The sequence below is a fragment of the Cetorhinus maximus genome, chromosome 4 (assembly GCF_964194155.1).
Source record: "Cetorhinus maximus chromosome 4, sCetMax3.hap1.1, whole genome shotgun sequence".
Classification (NCBI taxonomy): domain Eukaryota; kingdom Metazoa; phylum Chordata; class Chondrichthyes; order Lamniformes; family Cetorhinidae; genus Cetorhinus; species Cetorhinus maximus.
Genome location: NC_135882.1, coordinates 176870622 through 176891215, shown reverse-complemented (window position 1 = coordinate 176891215; position 20594 = coordinate 176870622). Strand labels below are relative to the sequence as shown.

The window sequence follows — 20594 nt, the reverse complement described above, 5'->3', positions numbered from 1 at the left end:
CCAATCTGTGTTTGGTCTCTCCAGTGTAGAGCAGACTACATTGTGAGCAGGAAATAGGGTGCACTAGATTGAAAGGAGTATTCATAGATTGCTGTTTCATGTGGAAGGACTGCTTGAGACTTTGGATGATGAGGAGCGAGGAGGTGAAAGGGCAGGTGTTAATACCTCTGACGAAGAGTCATACGGACTCCAAACGTTAACTCTGCCTTTCTCTCCACAGATGTAGTTAGACCTGCTGAGTTTTTCCAGCATTTTCTGCTCTTGTTTCAGATTTCCAGCATCTGCAGTATTTTGCTTTTACCTAAGAGAATTTATGCAGGAGGCAAACTTGAATTGGAGAAATGGTCAATAGCAAGTGAGTTTCTGGGTTGTAACCTGTTTTGGAAGTCAGGTGAGGCCATGTTTTATGAATTTTCAGTTGAAGTTAGATTAGAATCTTCATGGACATGAACTTTTTCTGAACCATGGTCTTGCCACATCTACTAACAAGCATTACTGACATTACAGACTGTATTTCACAGTAAGGTCTTTCTGCCTTGTAACATTGATGAGCAGTGACTGATTTATTTTAATTTTCTCTTGGTACTCTGAATATATCCAAAAATATAGTAAATTGTCAGAAGGCTTGGATTCTGCAATTTTTTTTTATATGCCATTATGACCAATGCAGTTGGTAAAGCGGAGTTACTTAAAAATCCCAGAGGAAACTTTAAACAACTGTCATAACCTATAATTTTAAGTGTTATGTTTGAGATGCGACTCGAAATACAGGAATCAGACCACCAGTTCTCAAGGCTTTACATTAAACTAAATGAAATATTTTATTAATTTTACACAGGTTAAAATATATATACATAGCTTCAAATTACTACTATCATAACTTTTAACAAATTCCCAAACTAATCTCCATTAAGGCAACAGCAATTTATAGACTTAACCAAACGTCGGGCAAAGCATTTTCTCCTTACGATTTCAAACAACAAAGAAAAGTACAGCACAGGAACAGGCCCTTCGGCCCTCCAAGCCTGCGCCGATCATATTGCCCGTCAACTAAAACATTTTTCACTACCGGGGTCCGTGTCCCTCTATTCCCATCCTATTCATGTATTTGTCAAGCTGCCTCTTAAACACCACTATCATACCTGCTTCCACCACCTCCTCTGGCAGCGAATTCCAGACACTCACGACCCTCTGCGTAAAAAAACTTGCCCCGCCTCTCCTCTATAGTTTTCTCCTCTCACCTTAAATCTATGTCCCCTAGTAATTGACTCTTCCACCCTGGGAAAAAGCTTCTGACTATCTACTCTGTTCATGCCACTCATAATTTTGTAAACTTCTATCAAGTCGCCCCTCAATCTCCTTCGCTCTGGTGAGAACAATCCGAGTTTCTCCAACCTCTCCTCATAGCTAATAACCTCCAGACCAGGCAGCATCAAAATGAGGTTCTTTCACTTTGGTTGCTGTGGAGCCAGTTGGAGGCTTACAGCTGCCTTTTGATCTCATATCGTCTCTGCTCAGCACAACCAAAAACTACTGAAGTTATACCTACCGTTACTGATTGAATGCAAATTCTCATTGTCTCACCAGCCTCTTTGAACTCCACCTTTTAACAATGAAACCCCTTTCATAATACCGATTTTATTAGTAATATAAACATATTGCTTGGTAGCTGCTAGAAAGGCGTCAGTTTTCACCCCACTTGAATGCTTTGTTCAAAAAATGCAAATGCGCACTGCCTCTCTTACATATCCAAACTAGTACACATCAAAGCAACCAGACTAACTGGTTTTAAGCCAATTAAGACACACTCGCAGACTAAAGCTCTATTTTAAAAGAAAAATATTTTCCAAAATATTATATACACTAATAGCTTCATAACATATACATTATTTCACGGGATGTGGGTGTCGCTGGCTAGGCCAGCATTTATTGCCTATCCCTAATTGCGCTTATGAAGGTGGTGGTGAGCTGCCTTCTTGAACCACTGCAATCCATGTAGTGGGTACACCCACTGTGCTGTTAGAGATGGAGTTCCAGGATTTTGATCCAGCGACAATGAAGGAATGACAATATAGTTCCAAGTCAGGGTGGTATGTGGCTTGGAGGGGAACTTGCAGACGGTGATGTTCCCATGAATCTGCTGCCCTTGTCCTTCTAGGTGCTAGAGGCTGGAGGTTTTGAAAGTGCTGTCAAAGGAGCCTTGGTGAGTTGCTGCAGTGCAACTTGTAAAGTTGGCTGCTTTGTCCTGGATGGTGTCGACCTTCTTGAGTGTTACTATGTTACTGCAAATGTTACTTGCCACTTATCAGCCCAAGCCTGAATAATGTTCAGGTCTTGCTGCATATGGGCACGGACTGCCTCGGCATCTGAGGAATGGTGCTGAGCATTGTTCAATCATCAGTGAACATCCCCACTTATGACTTTATGATAAAGGGAAGGTCATTGATGAAGCAGCTGAAGATGGTTGGGCCTAGGGCACTACCCTGAGGAACTCCTGCAGTGATGTCCTGGGACTGAGATGATTGACCTCCAACAATCACAACCATCTTCCTTTGTGCTAGGTATGATTCTAACCAGTGGAGAGTTTTCCTCTGCTTCCCATTAATTCCAGTTTTGCTAGGGCTCCTTGATGCCACAATCGGTCAAATGCTGCCTTAATGGCAAGAGCAGTCACTCTCACCTCACCTCTTGGACTAAGGCTGCAATGAGGCAGATGCAGCAGGAGCTGAGCAGCCCTGGCGGAACCCAAACTGAGCATCAGTGAACAGGTTATTGCTGAGTAAATGTGGAAAGGTTAGACAGTTAGACAGCAGTAATCCTTCTATTTCACTAAGAGGTGAAGACCTCTTGAATCTTTAACACTGTCTTTTTCTTGTACCATCAAAAATTGTTTTATTTGTTATGTTTGGCCTCAGACCCACTGTTGCAAATTCAAAAGAAAACAAGGCTGCTTCTGCCATCACTGATGTAATTGGGAAATTGCTTTTTGATTTAAGACTCGTCCAGAATGCATAAGCTAAATCCCAAAATGCTGAAAGTTACAACTGTTTGTTTTGGAATGTGGCCTCAGCTGTTTGTTGATTTTATTATTCCCAGGTATTACCTGACAAGCGCAGTTTAAAGCTTCTAAAGAATCAGAGCATCAATGTTAACTGGTGTATATACTCCCCAGAAACTGCAGTCCTCCTCCTGTCTACCACAGTGCATGGGAATGTTCTTCAGCCATTTTATTTCAGGGTAAGTTGGGCATCTTTCTCTAATCTCACTGCCTGAAGCCTCGGCCTAGTTCTTTGAGCTAAATTATTAAAAATGGACACAGAAGCACTTGGGAAGGTGCAGAAAAGATTTACTAGGTTAATAACAGGACTGGGAAGTCATACCTATTGGGAAAGCTTGAACAGACTGTGATGCTTTTCTCTAGAAAAGAGAAAAGTGACCTGAAAGGATTCCTTAAAATTATGAAAGGGTTCAATAGGGTAGATGTAGAGATGATGCTCCCATTTACAGGGGGAGACCAATACCAGGGGCCATAAATATAAAACAGTCACTAATAAATTCAATGTTGCGAATTGTCCTGGTGAGTGCCAGATGAAAAGCTTCCACAAAAAAAGTCTTTTTTTTTACAGCACTACTCAAGTCCTGTACTACCAAAGGACTATTAATAAATTTAATGGAGCATTCAGGAGAAACTTCTTTAGGCCAGAGAATGATTAGAATGCGAACTCGCTAGCAGAAGGAGTTGCACAGGAAATAGGAGCAGGAGTAGGCCATTCGGTCCCTAGAGCCTGCTCTGCAATTCAACTAGACCATGGCTGATCTTCTACCTCAAAGCCATTTTCCTGCACCATCCCCACATCCCTCGATATCCTTAATATCTAGAAATATACCAAACTCTGCCTTGAACATACTCAATGACTGAGACTCCACAGCCTCCAGGGCGGGAGAATTCCAAAGGTTCAGCGCCCTCTTAGTGAAGAAATTCCTCCACATCTCCGCCCTAGTTGAGACAAATAGTATCAATGCATTAAAGGGGAAGCCAGACAAGCACAAAAGGGCAAAAGGGATAGAACAAAATGTTGATGGGGTTAAATGAAGGGTGGGAGGAGGGTTGTGTGGAGGAAACACCAGCTGTGTTGAATGATCTGCTTTCTGTTGTGACTATGTTGCAGTACTTTTCATGCAGTTTGAAGTTCCTTGAAACATTATGTGGTTTATTTTCCGAATAGAAAACGTGTCTGAAATCCTAACTACTGTGAACACCCACCTCAGTTCTCAAAATATGCTGCTGGATTGCCAGCTTAATTTTAGTCTTGGGAAGCAGATAAATGTGAACAGGAATATTCATTGATCAAAGTTAATGGCTGGACAGAGGAGGAAGATGTGGGGGGGGAGGGGAGTGCAATAGTGAAGAACACCAATAATCCAGTGGACTTGAATTCCATCTCTGTGATGGGGAACAAGGGAACGATGTGATGGATAATTGGACATGGGCACGGAAGGAAAGGGTCATGTAATTAATAAAAGTAAATCTTTGTGGCAGAATAATTTCATGGTGCTTTGTTTTTAAAATCTGAATGTGCTGAATCTGAACCTTTTAATGGAATGATAATTCTCTCTGGATAAAATCTGTTTTGAGTTGTGAAGAATTTAATATAAATTTATACGTGCCTTTGTTTAAATAAAAGGACTTTGCACTTTTGTGACGGTTAAAATTCTGCAACATTTTGATAGTTTACTCTTGCAAACATCTGTAACGTGTTCTAACTCTAAACAAATAAGGCGGCTTTGACTTTACATAGCAGTTGATAAACTCACAGAGGCAGATTCAGCCCAGAGGAATGAATTAGTGTTAATAATTAAACAGCTGATCAAACTTCAAAAACTCAAGTTTCTGGTGCAGAGACAGTGGGAAGGTCTTGGAGATGGGCCCAAATTTTTAACTTGTTAAAAAAACACGGTGATCTGTGCAGGCATGGATGGATGTGGTGACGGGTACCTCCCTTTTTTACTGCTCTTTAGGATCCGTCAGGATTAGCATCATGCACCACCGTACAAATGGGTGGTGACTGTGATTCATCTAAATTAGGGAAGCAAACTGAATCATGCAATTGCTACATCAAAAAAAAAACCTCGTCATGATCACATTGCTCTCTGTGGGATCTTGCTGTGCACAAATTGGCTGCCACGTTTCCTACATTTACAACCGTGATTGTGCTTCAAAAAAAAAACTTAATCGGTTGTGAGTATTTTGGAACATCTTGAGGTCATGAAAAGTGCTGTAGAAATGCATGTATTTTTTTCTGTTTTGTTTTAACCATTTCCACCCTAGCAGTGCTGGGTGTAAAGGATGATTCTATATCTGTTATCCAGTGTGGCTAAGGTTGTTGGGTTAAAATTTGAAATTTAAAACAACAGCTTTCGTTTATACGTTTAACGTAATGAATCTTTGCAAGGTGCTTCACAGAAGTATTATCAAACCAAGTGTGACACCGAGCCCTGGAAGGAGATATTAGACCAGATGATCAAAAACTTGGTCAAAGAGGTAGGTTTTCAGGAACATCTTAAAGGAGGAAAGAGAGGGTGAGAAGTGTTGGGAGGGAACTCCAGAGCTTGGAGCCCGGCCAGCTGAAGGGACAGCTGCCAGTGTTGGAGCGATTAAATCAGGAATGCACAAGAGGCCAAAATTAGAGGAGCGCAGATACCTTGTAGGATTGGAGGAGATTAGAGAGATGGGGAGGGGCTGTGAGACCATGGAGGGATTTGAAAACAAACACGAGAATTTTAAAATCAAGACATTGCTTGGCCGGGAGCCAAGGTAGGCCAGCGACCTCTTGCCGGACAGCAGTTTACCTGTTTAGAAAATGGTTCAGCTTTTTTGCTCTAATAATCTTTGAGTGCACACAGAAAACCCCCTTGTATCACGATAAGCAATTGTGGCACAAATGTTTGTGCATTGAGATTTGAATCAGTTTGATTTCACTTTGCAGAGTGGAACAATGTCCAAGATGCCAAAGTTTGAAATCGAGTTACCTGCCTCTCCCAAATCTGGAAACCTCTGCGTTTCTGATATTATAATGGCCACCATGTAAGTAAAAAGCTTCTGTTTTTCTTGGACTGACTGCTAATTGCAAATTGGTTCTTACCATTCGCACTTCAGATGGGTACCTGTAACATTGCTGCTCCACCGAGACAGCGCTAATCCATAGTACGGGTTTACAAGGGCTTTCAGCTGTGTTTGATCCTGACCATTCAGTTACCCCACATTCCATTGGTGCAATAATGCTAACTAATTCCTCCATTATTTATTTGCATTTGCCCTGTTTCTCACACTATATCCCAATGGTAGGGTCAATTTTAAGAATGCAACAGTAATTTTTTTTTAACCTATCTTTTACACCAGATATGGGCAACTTTATGTTCTTTATCTGAAGCATCAACCAAGAACCCCTAATAACCTAGGGGCAGAAGTGATCTTGTACTATTTACCCAGGTAAGATTTGTTGATTAGAGTCTCATTTAGTCTCCACTGTGTTTTAGAATGATTTTCCTAAATGTATGCTGCATTTTAATTGCAGGGAAGGACAGTGTAAGAAACTGCATATATTAAAACTAAATACCACTGGAAAATTTGCTTTGAATGTTGTTGATAATTTGGTTGTGGTGCATCACCAGAGTTCTCAGGTAAGGAATTTACTCTCAACCTGTTTCCTGCTTGTCATTTGATGATCATCTTAGTGCAAGGGTAAAAATTACAAATGGTCTCTGCTTGTCTTATTTAAATTTGGACAATGAATTTGTGAAAAGTTTTACTTAATTTGAGTCTAGGACTAGGGGACACAGTTTAAAAATAAGGGAGACGGAGATGAGGAGTTTAAAAGCAAAATTCTGCGGATGCTGGAAATCTGAAATAAGAACAGAAAATGCTGGAAAAACTTAGGTCTGGCAGCATCTGTGGAGAGAGAAGCAGGGCTAATGTTTCGAGTCTAAATGACTCTTCTGAAGAATCAGATCAGCCTTGATCTTATTAAATGGTGGAGTAGGCTCGAGGGACCGAATGGCCTACTCCTTCTAATTCGTAAGTTCTTTCCTTTGTTTACTCTTTCCTTCACTCCCTGTCTTTATGTGTATGTGTATCTCTGCTTCTATCCCAATCATACACACACAATTTTTATTGTTACTGACTATATTTAGTAACATAGAAGCATGAGAAGGCCATTCAGTCCGTTGAGCCTGCTCTGCCATTCAGTATGAGGACGGCTGGTCGTCTACTTCAATGCCTTATCCCCCACACTGTCCCCATATCCCTTTACACATTGACAGATTTTTAAATACCAATCTCTACTTCAAACATACTCAATGACTGAGCTTCCGCAGCCCTCTGGGGTAGAGAATTCCAAAGATTCACCACCCTCTGAGTTAAAAAAAAAACTTCCTCCTCATCTCGGTCCTAAGTGGCTTCCCGCTTAATTTGATTGGACTATTAGAGTTTTACAAATACAATTCTTGTCCCCATTTGTACTTGGAATAAATTAAAACTTCTCCCACCCACTTATCGCCTTTATAACTGGTCTGATTTATCCAGGGGACACTGTCAGCTGCAGCTCCCAAATGAAATCGGCTTTGTGGAGTGACGTTATGATTATCAACCTTGCCACTTCGCTAACTTCCTGCTCCTTCCTGTTTGGTGCAAGTCCTAACCTGCCATTTGAATGCTGTTTAAAGGAATCCGCAGTGTCTCTTGTGTAAACCCAGCTGAACATTCGGACACATTATTTTGGGACATTAGAATTAGGAGCTGGAGTAGGTCATTTGGCCCCTCAAGCCTCAGTTCCACTTTCCTGCCTGCCCATCCATAAACCTTGACTCCCTTGTCAATCAAAAGTCTGTCTAACTCAGCCTTGAATGTATTTAATGACCCAGCCTCCATTGCTCCATGTGGAAGAGCATTCCAAAGATTACAGAATCATAGAACTGTTTCCATGCAGAAGGAGGCCATTCGGCCCGTCGTGTCTGCACCGGCTCGCCGAATGAGTACTTAGTGCCATTCACTCACCTTCTCCCCATAACCCTGCACATTCTTGCTTTTAACCACCCTCTGACAAAAGAAATTTCTCTTCATCTCCATCTTAAATGAGACCCCCCTTATTTTGAGACTCTGCCCCCGAGATCAAAATTCCCCCACAAGGGGAAACGTTCTCTCAGCATCCACCCTGTCAAGCCCCCTCAGAATCTTGTGTATCAAGATCACCAGGTCAGAGGCTGGGAATCCTGCGGCAAGTAACTCACCTCCTGACTCCCCAAAGCCTGTCCCCCGTCTACAAGGCACAAGACAGGAATGTGATGGAATACTCCCCACTTGCCTGGATGAGTGCAGCTCCCACAACACTCAAGAAGCTTCATGCTATCCAGGACAAAGCAGCCCACTTGATTGCCACCACATCCACAAACATTCACTCCCTCCACCACTGACACACAGTATCAGCAGTGTGTACCATCTACAAGATGCACTGCAGGAACTCACCAAGGATCCTTAGACAGCACCTTCCAAACCCATGACTACTACCATCTAGAAGGACAAGGGCAGCAGACACATGGGAACACTGCCGCCTGGAAGTTACCCTCCAAGCCACTCAGCATCCTGAATTGGAAATATATCGGCCACTGTCACTGGGTCGAAATCCTGGAACTACCCCCCACCCCCCCCACGCACAACAGCACTGTGGGTGTACCTACACCACATGGACTGAAGCTGTTCAAGAAGGCAGCTCACCACCACCTTCTCAAGGGCAATTAGGGATGGGCAATAAATGCTAGCCTAGCCAGCAACACCTCATCCCTAAATAAATTTTTTTAAAAACTCTCATTTTTGTAAACTCCAATGAGTGTAGACCCAACCTGTACAACCTTTCCTCATAAAACAACCCCTTCATCCCAGAGAAGGTTCAACCTAGTGAACCTTCTCTGAACTGCTTCCAATGAAAGTATTTAAAAAAAAAAAATTTATTCTTGAAATGTGGCTGTCATTGCCCATCGCTGGTTGGCTTTGAGAAGGTGGTGGTGAGCTGCTGCCTTGAACCACTGCAGTCCGTGTGGTGGAGGTACACCCACAGTGCTGTTAGGGCGGGAGTTCCAGGATTTTGATCCAGTGACAATTAAGGAACAGCGACAGTTCCGAGTCAGGATAGTGTGCAGTAGCTTGTGGATGATTTGATCTTAAAGCTTTTGAAAGTGATTTAAGTGTAAGGCTTTTGGCTTTGCAGTTGTTCTCTCGATGGAAGTCACTAGGAGACAGAGTGGGAAGAATTGTCAATCTCAAAATGTGACCTTGTAGTTTGCTTTATTTTATTCAGACATCTATGATTTTTGATATAAAACTGCGAGCAGAATTTGATGGAGCTGTCATGATTCATCATCAAGTGCTCCCAGCTCTATCCATTCACCCATGCAAGATTCCTCGGGCAGGTATGTAAGTTCAAAAATCTTAAGAGCACGTAATACTTTTGCATAATTTGATGGTGATTTGCTTAACATTGAGCACAGTTTCTGTCTTCATGGAAAACAAGATCTTATTTTAAAAATAAATCCTTCCTCTTGTCATGATCCCAGCTGACGTAACAGCTGGACGAGCCGATCAGGGTGGAACCCGGCTTGATAGATCGGAACTTTTATTTTTTGTTTAGGTACGTGGAGAGTAGCTACTGAACAGAGTCACAGAAGTCAGCTGATGAACTTTTAACAAAAGAATAAATAGCTCACTAACACTGAATAACTTGCAGCAACATTCACTGTCTAAGCTCACCCATAAAAAGCCATAAAAAGGTGAGGTAACAGAGGCTGCTGTTTGCTGATCTCTGTAACTCCCATCCAAATCTGGTGCCTTGCAAACAGAGCTATTTAATCACTGGGGGTTTCCCAGCTGACTCCAATCACATGCTTCATTGTGACACCCGGGCACAATGCAGCACGAGTCACTGGAACAATTGGAATCCTGATGTCTTTCCCCCCTTGGAAAGAGGAGCGCTGAGGCTAGTTTTAACACCCTCGGCTGTCTGGGCCCTAAGCTCAGGAATTCCTTCACTAAACCCCTCTTCCTCTCTATTTCTCTCTCCTCCTTTAAAGTGTTCTTGAAAACCTGTCTCTTTGATCTAGCTTTTGATGGCCCATCCTGATATCTCCTTTTGTATTTTGGTATCGAATTTTGTTTGACAACACCCCTGTGAAGGTAAATCCTGATGTAGAAATTGCATCTAATGTAAGAGTTTGATTCCACTTAACATTGTCTTAATGTCTTGAAATTCTGTGGCAGGTCCATCAGCTGTGACAACACAAAGCCCTGTCCCATGTGAACTTTGTATCCTTCAGAGGGAATTATACACCAATGTATGATGACAATTAAAATTAGTTTCTTGGGAATTTTGGGATAAAATGAGCACAATTCTGGGAGTCTGAAATACACTCAGCGGGTCAGGCAGCATCTCTGTAGAGGAAAACCAAGTTAATGTTTTCCGGTCAATTCATCAGAACGGTAAAAACCTGGATATAACATCTTTGTAGTGACACGGGGAGGTGGGGGGGAGGAAGTGGGAAGGTCTGTGATAGGTTGGGGGGCAGGAGTGATTGGAAGGAGGGACGGAGTCAGCAGAAGGATCAGGAGGGGCATTGGTGTCTCTTGAACCATTGAAGCTTGCAGTTCTTTACACCTGAAAGGAAGAGCTTTGTTAAAGTGCCGGGTGGGGTGAAGGATGAAATGAACTGTAGGTCAGGACAGCTCTGAGACAGAGTGAGTTAGTGCTGCTGAAAAGCGAGGCCATGTGGTGGCACATGGCATTGAGTGTGGATCTCAAGAAGTGGGTATGCCAGCATGATGTTTGCATTTCTGGACTAGAAATAGAGCGATCTGGATGAGTGATCTGGGGACCTGAGTTCAAATCCCACCATGGCAATTGGGGAATTTAAACTCAGTTAATTGCAATTGTAAAGCTAGCATCTGATTGTTGTAAAAACCTAGCTGGTTCATCACTAATGCCCTTTAGGGAAGAAAATCTGCTGTCCTTTGCAGACCCATAGCAATGTGGTTGACTTTTAACTGCTTTCTGAAATGGCCGTAAACCATTCAAGCAAGAAGGCACTCGCCACCACCTTTATCAGTGGTACTTTGGGAGGTGCAGTTGCCAGCTATGCTTGCATCCATAATTTAGTAAAATGGCTTGAGAAATACTGAACAAAGCAGAGATAATAATGGTCATGGGTGGATCAAAAATATGAAGGATGGAATCTAAACTGGAATCCACGTTTTTTGAAAATTTGTTCACGTGATGTGGGCATCGCTGGCTAGGCCATTATTTATTGTCCATCCCTAATTGCCCTTGAGAAGGTGGTGGTGATCTTCCCTCTTGAACGGTTGCAGTTCACATGGTGTAGGTACACCTACAGTGCTGTTAGGGAGGGAGTTCCAGGATTTTGACCCAGTAACAGTGAAGCAACAGCGATATATTTCCAAGTCAGGATGGTGAGTGGCTTGAAGGGGAACTTCCAGGTAGTGGTGTTCCCATCTATCTGCTGCCCTTGTCTTTCTAGATAGTAGTGATCGTGGGTTTGGAAGTTGCTGTATAAGGCGGCTTAGTGAGTTCCTGCAGTGCATCTTGTAGACGGTATACATTGTTGCCACTGTGCGTCAGTGGTGGAGGGAGAACATAAGAAATAGGAACAGGAGTAGACCATTTGACCCCTCGAGCCTGCTCCGCCATTCAATAAGGTCATGGCTGAACTTCTGGTGTTTCGGTTTCCACAATCCCATCTAACCCCGATGACCTTTGATTCTCTTGCCTAATAAGAATCTGTCTACCTCTGCCTTAAATATACTCAATGACCCCACCTCCACCACCTTCTGAGGCAGAGAGTTCCATATTCGCACAAAGGGTGACCCCTAATTTTAAAACAGTGCCCTCTAGTTCTGGAATCACCCACAAAATGAAACATCCTTTCGACGTCCACCTTGTCAAGGCCATTCAGGATCTTGTATACTTCAATCAAATCACCCCTCACTCTTCTAAACTCCAGTGGAAACAAGCCCAGTCTGTCCAACCTTTCCTCATAAGACAAACCCACTCATTTCAGGTATCAATCTAGTAAACCTCCTCTGAACTGCCTCTAACGCATTTACATCCTTCTTTAAATAAAGAGACTATAACTGCACACAGTATTAGAGGTGCATACTTTCTTACCTAGGAGCGAACGTTTGTGGAAGGGATGCCAATCAAGCGAGCTGCCACTGCCTCCCCATCCTGGATGGTGTCAAGCTTCTTGAGTGTTGTGGGAGCTGCACTCATCCAGGCAAGTGGAGAGTATTCCATCACACTCCCGACTTGTGCCTTGTAGATGGTGGACAGGCTTTGGGGTGTCAGGAGGTGAGTTACTTGCTGCAGGATTCCTAGCCTCTGACCTGCTCTTGTAGCCAAAGTATTTATGTGGCTAGTCCAGTTCAGTTTCTGGTCAATAGTAACCCCCAGGATGTTGATAGTGGGGGATTCAGCGATGTTAATGTAATTGAATGTCAAGGGGTGACATCTCTTGTTGGAGATGGTCATTGCCTGGCACTTGTGTGGCACGAATGTTACTTGCCACTGTCAACCCAAACCTGGATATTGTCCAGGCCTTGCTGCATTTGGACATGGACTGCTTCAGTATCTGAGGAATTGCAAATGATGATGAGCATTGTGCAATCATCAGCGAACATCCCAACTTCTGACCTTGTGATTGAAGGAAGGTCATTGATGAAGCGGCTGAAGGTGGTTGAGCCTAGGACGTGGGATAATAGGGAGCCAGAGACAGTTGCAGTTAGGTTTAGGAGACATGTGGTCAGACACAAGAAGAAAATCCTTTGTAAACTCTTTTGGATGAGATGTTAAACCCTCTCAGGTGGACATTAAAGACCAGTTAAGGAGCATGGGGTTTATTACCGGTGTTCTAGTCAATAATTACCCCTCAGTCAACATCACAAGAATAGATTATCTGGTGATTATCATGTTGCTGTCTTTGGGAGCTTGCGATGTACAAATATGTTGCTGCGTTTCCTACATTACAACAGTGACTGCACTTCAAAAGTATTTCATTGATTGTAAAGCACTTTGAGACACCCAATGGTCATGCAAAGTGCCATATAAATGCAAGTCCATCTGTCTTGAAAATCATGTACAAGTAAATTCAGTAAAGATGTAATTACCTTGTCGATGGCATTCATGTATTCTTTAACGCTTAGATTCTTCCTCGTGGACTGTGTTTCAACCTGATATTATAATCAATGCAAGTGAAGGTGAGTGAATTCTGGGAGTTCTTAATATTTGTTCTGTGGGTATTTATAAACTTGCAAAGTGTCAATAAAGTGGTTTGCAATAATCTGTAACCCAGCCTGTGCCGGCTTTTGAATCTTGCGGAAAGATAGCGGTTTGTTTCTTTGTGGCCAACTGTTACAAGTTCACTTTTAATGGGAATCCAGAGCACCAGTGTGCAATGTCATATTTGTGTGTGTATGTGTGTGTGTGGTTCACTCTGCGCTGTCCTCCCACTCATCTACCTTCTGCTGTCTTGCAAGTCTTACAGAAACATGGTTATTGGCAAAAGAACAAGAGGGCACGGGGGTGGGCTGGGGTGGGGCAGGGGATGGTGATAGTTTATTTTTCTAACACATCCAGTTATTACTGACTGGAATGAGCTGCCTGAAAAGTTGATGGCAGCAACAGATTCAAGAGTAACTTTAAAAAGAGTTGGATAAATACTTGAAGAGGAAACATTTACAGGGTTACGGGGAAAGAGTGTGGGAGTGGGCTGTTTCAAAGAGCCAGCACAGGCATGATTGGCTGAATGGCCGCCTTCTGTGCTGTAAGATTCCACGAACAAGCCTGAGATGGAGTGTTGGAAGGAGAGTTTACTTTCTTGGTCACGCTTGGCTGACCAAACAGTGATTTAATTTTTCACCAAGTACAAATCCTCACTTATTATTCACAAGTATGTTCCTTTATTAATCCTAGAAAAAAAACGATCCCTTGGCTCCATTGCTGCATCTACATTGTTGGCTGAATTAAATATTCATTTCGCATTCTCTGTTTGCTATTTCCCAAACACCAGACAAATATTTGCCTTGCTCTTTCTTAAAAGAGAGCCTTGGTGGAGGGGGTAAACCATATTGCTTGTAGGATTCAGACGTAATCCTCACTGTCTCTGAATATTGAAACTATATACAATTAAATACATAGAATTTACAGCAGAGAAACAGGTCCAATTGGTCTATGTTGGCGTTCATCCTTCACACGAGCCTCCTCCCACCCATTTCATCTTGTCTTATCAATATATCCTTCTATTCCTTTTTCCATCATGTGCTTATCTAGTTTTCCCTTAAATGTATCTATATTGTTCACCTCAACCCTACTCTCTGTGATAGTGAGTTCCACATTCTCACCACCCTCTGGGTAAAAGAGTTTCTCCTGAATTCCCGATTGGATTTATTAGTGACTGTCTTGTATTTAAGACCCCAAGTTTGGGTCTTACAACACTGTCTCTATGTCTACCCTTTCAAATCCCTCATAATTTTAAAAATCATCCAGCTCACCCTGAACCTGTTGTTTTTAAGAGAAGAGAGCTCCAGTCTGTTCACTGTTTACTCAGATCTGTACCCTCACAGCTCTGATAGCATCCTAGTAAATCTTTTATGCTGCATCTCCACTATCTTTATATCCTTCTGGTGAGATGGAGACTAGAACTGTGCGTAGTAGTCTTAAGTGTGAGTTGTTATTTTTGGTGCTTATCTACAAAAATAAGTTTATAGATTGTCACATTTTGTTTTTTTTCAATTTACTAACCTGTGAACATGGCTTTGCACCTTGGCGTGAGTGATCATTCCTTTGTCTGATGTAGAAGTAGTGTACCTATTACTTCCACTACCTGCTCTACTTGTGTTATTTAATTAAATCTCAGTCTGTGCTTATTTTCTGTGACCTAGTACTGCTAACAGACTTATACACAAAGGATCATATACCACAGAAGGAGTCCAATTGTCCCATTGTGTCTGTACTACTCTCCCGTACTCTCCCTACTCTTTCCCCATAGTCCCTGTAATTTTTGCTTTTTCAGGAACTCGAAGCATTAAAAAAAAATGCTTCCACTGATGCTTTTCTTTTACTAATCATCTTAAATCTGTGTTTCCTGCCAGTGAAAACAGTTTCTCCTATTTCTCCATCCATTTAGGGGAGATGGTGACATACTGATAATGTCACTGGACTAGTATCCAGAGCCTCGGACAAATGCTGTGAGGCCGTGGTTTCAAATCCCACCATGGCATCTCCATGATGGTACCATGACAACTATCATCGATTGACCTTTAGGGAAGGAAATCTGCCCTCCCTACATGGCCTGGCCTACACGTGACTCCAGACCCACAGCAATGTGATTGACACTTAACTGCCCTCTGGAATGGTCTAGCAAACCACTCAGTTCAAGGGCAATTAGGGATGGGATGGGATGGGCCCAGCCAGCGACGCCACATCCCATGAAAGAATAAAGAAAAAATTATAATTTTGAGCACCTCCTAAATTTTCCTTTCACCTTCTCTGCTCTAAGGAGAACAATCCCAGCTTCTCCAGTCTCTCATCACTATTCTGGTGAATCTCCTCCACACCCTCCAAGGCTTTTCCATCCTTCCTAAAGTGTGGGGCTCAGAATTGGATACGCTGCTCCAGCCGAGGCTTAAGCAGTTTATAAAGGTTTATTGTAATTTCCTTCTTTCTGTAGCTTTTTAATTGATTGGTTCTATGGATTTTGCATAGGTTATTTGTGGTGTCTCCAGATAAAGCTGCAGCCTATAGTCCACATGCTTCAAGACAAGGGGCGGCTAATGGATTTCCTTCTGCAGAGGAAAGACTGCAAAATGGTCACATTGTCCGTGTGTTGTCAGAGTGAGTACCCTACTGCACTTGGAAGGAATCATAACCATTTGCGTTGTTTATTATTTACATACATTCCAGACTAAAAACAAGTGAAGAAGAGTCATACGGACTCGAAATGTTAACCCTGTTTCTCTCTCCACAGATGCTGCAAGACATGCTGAGTTTTCCCAATGTTTTTGTTTTTATTTATTATTTTCATCACTGGTCAAGTTTGTTGATAGTATTCGTGCAAGCAGTGTAGGTTAAAACAGCAAGACTTGGGAGAGCAAGACTGCAGGAGAGTGAGCTTAAAACAGCGAGACTTCAGGACAATGAGGTTAAAACAGCGAGACTGCAGGAGAGAGAGGTTAAAACTGCGAGACTCGAGCTGGAGTAAGGGCAAAATAAAAGCAAGGGTCCATATTCTATTTAGTTAAGATATGTCTGGGGAGCTCAGGCCTGTGATTTGCACATCCTGCACTATGTGGGAAATCCTACATGCTCTTGGCAGCCTGGGTGACCATGTCTGCAGGAGGTGCCTCTGACTGGAGCAACTCGAGCTCCGGGTTTTGGAGTTTGAGCAGCAGCTGGGGGCACTACGGTGCATTCACGAGGCCGAGAGGTTCGTGGACAGCACGTTTCAGGACGTGGTCACTCTACAGCTTAAGGAAGTGAAAGCAGAGAGGGAATGGGTGACCACCAGACAGAAGGGGACCAGGCAGGTAGTGAGGGAATCCCCTAAGTGCATCTCACTCGTAAACCATTTTTCAGCTTTGGAAAATGGTGAAAGTGACGTTTCCTCTGTGGAGGCCAACCAGAGCCAAGGCCATGGCACTGTGGCTGGTTCAGCTGCTCAGGGGGGAGGAAGAAGTGTGGAAGGGGAATAGCGGTGGGTGAGTTGTTAGTGAGGGGAGTAGACAGGCGCTTCTGCGGCCGTAGACATGACTCCAGGATGGTATGTTGCGTCCTGGGTGCCAGGGTCAAGGATGTTACGGAACAGCTGCAGGGCATTCTGAAGGGGGAGGGTGAACAGCCAGAGGTCGTGGTCCACGTTGGGACCAATGACATAGGAAGAGAGAGAAATGAGGTCCTGCAAGCAGACTTTAGGGGTTAGGTAGGAAATTGAGAAACAGGACTTCAAAGGTAGCAATCTTTGGATTAGCAACAACTCATTGACACCAACAACACATTGCTCCAACAACTCATTGATACCAATGCCCATCCAGGACCCTTCCCGTCCCTCTGACTCCAGCCCATCTTCTAATCCCAGCCCTTGCCGTGTATTCACCATACTTTCTGACCTTCACCTCTCTGATGCTGAACATTCAGTGCTCAGCAAAGGACTCAGTTTCATACCCTTACACCCTCACCTCAATGAATTCTGGGCTCAGCACAATGCTGAACTCATCATCTGCTGCCTTCGTCTCCGTGCTCACTCCTTTGGGCAGGAGTCCTCCCCCAGTTCTACGGATCCTTTCACCTGCCTCCAGTATTCTTCCTCCACCTGGACCCCTCCCCTGGCCTCTTACCTGCTCTTGGTCTTTTCATTGAGAATTGTCAGCGTGACATCAGCTGTCTCAGTTTCTCTGCTCCTCTCACCCACTCTAACCTGTCTCCTTCTGAACTTGCCACACTCCATTCTCTCAGGTCCAACCCTGAGTTTATCAAACCTGCTGACAAGGGTGGTGCTGTTCTTGTCTGTCGTACTGACCTCTACCTCGTAAAGGCTGAGCGCCAACTCTCAGATACTTTCTCCTACCTCCCCTGGACTATGACCCCACCACTGAACATCAAGCCATTGTTTCCAGGACAGTCACTAACCTCATCTCCTCTGGAGATTTTCCCTCTACAGCTTCCAACGTCATAGTCTCCCAACCCCAGACAGTCTGCTTCTACCTCCTTCCCAAAATCCACAAACAGGACTGTCCCGGTAGACCCGGGTCAGCTTGTTCCTGCCCCACGGAATTCATTTCGTCCTATCTTGACTCTCTTCTCTCTCCCCTTGTCCAGTCTCTTCCCACCTACATCTGTGATTCCTCTGATGCCCTACGTCATATTAACCACTTCCAGTTCCCTAGCCCTAACCGTCGCCTCTTCACTATAGATGTCCAATCCCTCTACACCTCCATCCCCCACCAGGATGGCCTGAGGGCTCTCCGCTTCTTCCTTGAACAGAGACCCGAACAATCCCCATCCACCATCACTCTCCTCCATCTGGCTGAACTTGTTACCTCACCGAACAAATTCTTCTTTAACTTGTCTCACTTCCTCCAAATAAAAGATGTGGCTATAAGTACCCGCATAGAGGTGTTTATGACGATTGAAGGGGTTGATAGGGTTGATAGAGGACAACAATTTCCTCTGGTGGGAGGGAGTCCAGGACAAGAAGGCAGAACCTTAAAATTGGATCTCAGCCACTCAGGGTGGTGTCAGGAAGCATTTCTCCACACAAAGGGTAGTGGAAATGTGGAGCTCCCTCCCTCCAGAAAGCTGTTGAGGCCGGGGGAGGTCAATTGAAAATTTCAAGATTTTTTTGGGGGGGTAAGAAGTTTACGATTACGGAACCAAGGCGAGTAGATGGAGTTAAGATACAAATCAGGTATGATCTAATTGAATGAAAGAACAGGCTGAATGGTTTCCTCCTGTTCCTGTGTTCCTGATGGCACATTGCAAAGAAATTTGCCAATTATTGTTCATCCGTGTGGTGAGGTTGTCCCGTAATCCTGTTGCACCTTTTTGTTTCAGTGCTGAGCGCAGCAGAGCGGGGTAGCTTGCCTGTGATCGCTACCATATTTGACAAACTCAATCATGTCTACAAGGAATACCTAGAAGCTGAGCAGAACTATACCTTGGTGAGAACTGCCTCCAGAGTATTTGCTGTTCATAACACTTAGTCTGATATGCTGACGTGCAGGATGTAGTTTAGTTTACTGTTGGGTGACATATAGCAAGACGTGCAGGCTAGAATCTCCCTGCCCTTTGATTCCTCTGTAACTGGTGACCCTGGTGAAATTGAGAAAGCTTTTGATAAAGTCTTACATAAGAGGTTAGCGTGCAAAATGAAAGCACATGGGATTGGGGATAATATATTGGCATGGATTGGAAATTGGTTAGGCAGGAAATGGAGAGTAGGAACAAATGAGTCTTTTTTGGAGTGCAGGTGGTGACTAGTGGGGTACCGCAGGGATCGGTGCTGGGGCCCCAGCTATTCACAATATATATTAATGATTTGGATGAGGGAACCAAATGTAATATTTCCAAGTTTGCTGACAACATGAAACTTGGTGGGAATGTGAGCAATGAGGAGAATGTTAAGAGGCTTCAAGGCAATTTAGACAGGTTGAGTGGGTGGGAAAATACATGGCAGATGCAGTACAACGTGGATAAGTGTGAATTTATCCGTTTCGGTAAGAAAAACGGAATGTCAGAATATTATTTAAATGGTGATAGATTGGGAAATGTTGATGTACAAAGGGACCAATCACTGAACATACCTGCTTGCTGCACCTGCATGATTATGAAGGCACATGGTGTCTTACTGTAGCTACACAGGGCCTTGGTGAGACCACATCTGGAGTATTGTGTGCAGTTTTGGTCTCCTCACCTAACAAAGGACATGCTTGCCATCGAGGGAGTGCAGCAAAGGTTCACCAGACTGATTCCTGGGATGGCAGGATTGTCGTATGAGGAGAGATTGGGCTGACTAGGCCTGTATTCACTGGAGTTTAGAAGAATGAGAGGGGATCTCACTGAAACGCATAAAATTCTGATAGGGATGAACAGACTGGATGCACGGATGGGCAGACTGGATCCAGGGATGATGTTGCCTCTAGCTGGGGGGTCCAGAGCAAGGGGTCACAGTCTCAGGATACAGGGTAGCCCATTTAGGACTGAGATGAGGAGAAACTTCTTCACTCAGAAGGTGGTGAACCTATGAAATTCTCTACCACAGAAACTGTAGAGGTCAAGTCACTGAATATATTTAAGAAGGAAACAGATTTCTGGACTCTAAAGGCATCAATGAGTTTGGGGAGAGAGCGGGAGTATGGTGTTAAGGTAGCCATGATCATATTGAATGGTGGAGCAGGTTCGAAGGGCCGAATGACCTACCCCTGCTTCTATTTTCTGTTTCCATAATAGGGTTGTCAATTAGGTGAATTACTCAAATGTTTTGAGAGCTGTTGTTCCCATCTTTTTAAAAGAAGAGACATGCTGTCGAAACTTTTCATCTTGCACTTGTCAAGACTGATGGAAGAATGCCAAAGTTCAAAGGCAGCAACAATTTGTGCTGTGTGAGAAAAGGGCCCAAAACTGCCAATCAGCACCCTTTTGTCATGCAGCATAAATTATTGCTCCCTTTGAAATTTGGTATTCTTGAAACTGTCTTGAGTGCAAGACTAAAAGCTTTGACAGCATGTCTCTTTTTTCAGCAGTACTGAAGAGTTTTGAGTTTCACGTCCTGCGGCTTCACAGACAATGAAGTACTCTTTTGAACTGAAATCACTGTTGCAATGTTGGAAGTATGCCAGGCAGCTTGTACACAGCAAAATCCCACAAACAGCTTGTAGCAATGATTAGATAATTTTTTTTGGGTGATATTGGTTGAGAGATAAATATTGGCCAAGGCAAAGGGGAGAACTCCACTGCACTTCTTTGAAATCGAGCCAAAGGATCTTT

General features: G+C 43.5%; 1 protein-coding gene across 4 annotated transcripts in view; it reads left to right on the top strand.

Moving 5' to 3' along the window:
- rmc1 (regulator of MON1-CCZ1) overlaps positions 1-20594 on the top strand; it is a 73588-nt gene that overhangs the window by 21411 nt on the left and 31583 nt on the right. For all 4 annotated transcript variants that reach the window (XR_013576477.1, XM_078541186.1, XM_078541185.1 and 1 more), the window contains exons 6-14: positions 3097-3237; positions 5988-6085; positions 6401-6490; positions 6576-6681; positions 9351-9462; positions 10307-10351; positions 13259-13312; positions 15819-15947; positions 18663-18769. Coding sequence is in view for 3 of the 4 variants with exons in the window: in XM_078541186.1 (XP_078397312.1) it covers positions 3097-3237; positions 5988-6085; positions 6401-6490; positions 6576-6681; positions 9351-9462; positions 10307-10351; positions 13259-13312; positions 15819-15947; positions 18663-18769 (882 nt within the window). In the remaining variant the exon portion in view is untranslated. The remainder of the gene's footprint in view (positions 1-3096; positions 3238-5987; positions 6086-6400; positions 6491-6575; positions 6682-9350; positions 9463-10306; positions 10352-13258; positions 13313-15818; positions 15948-18662; positions 18770-20594) is intronic.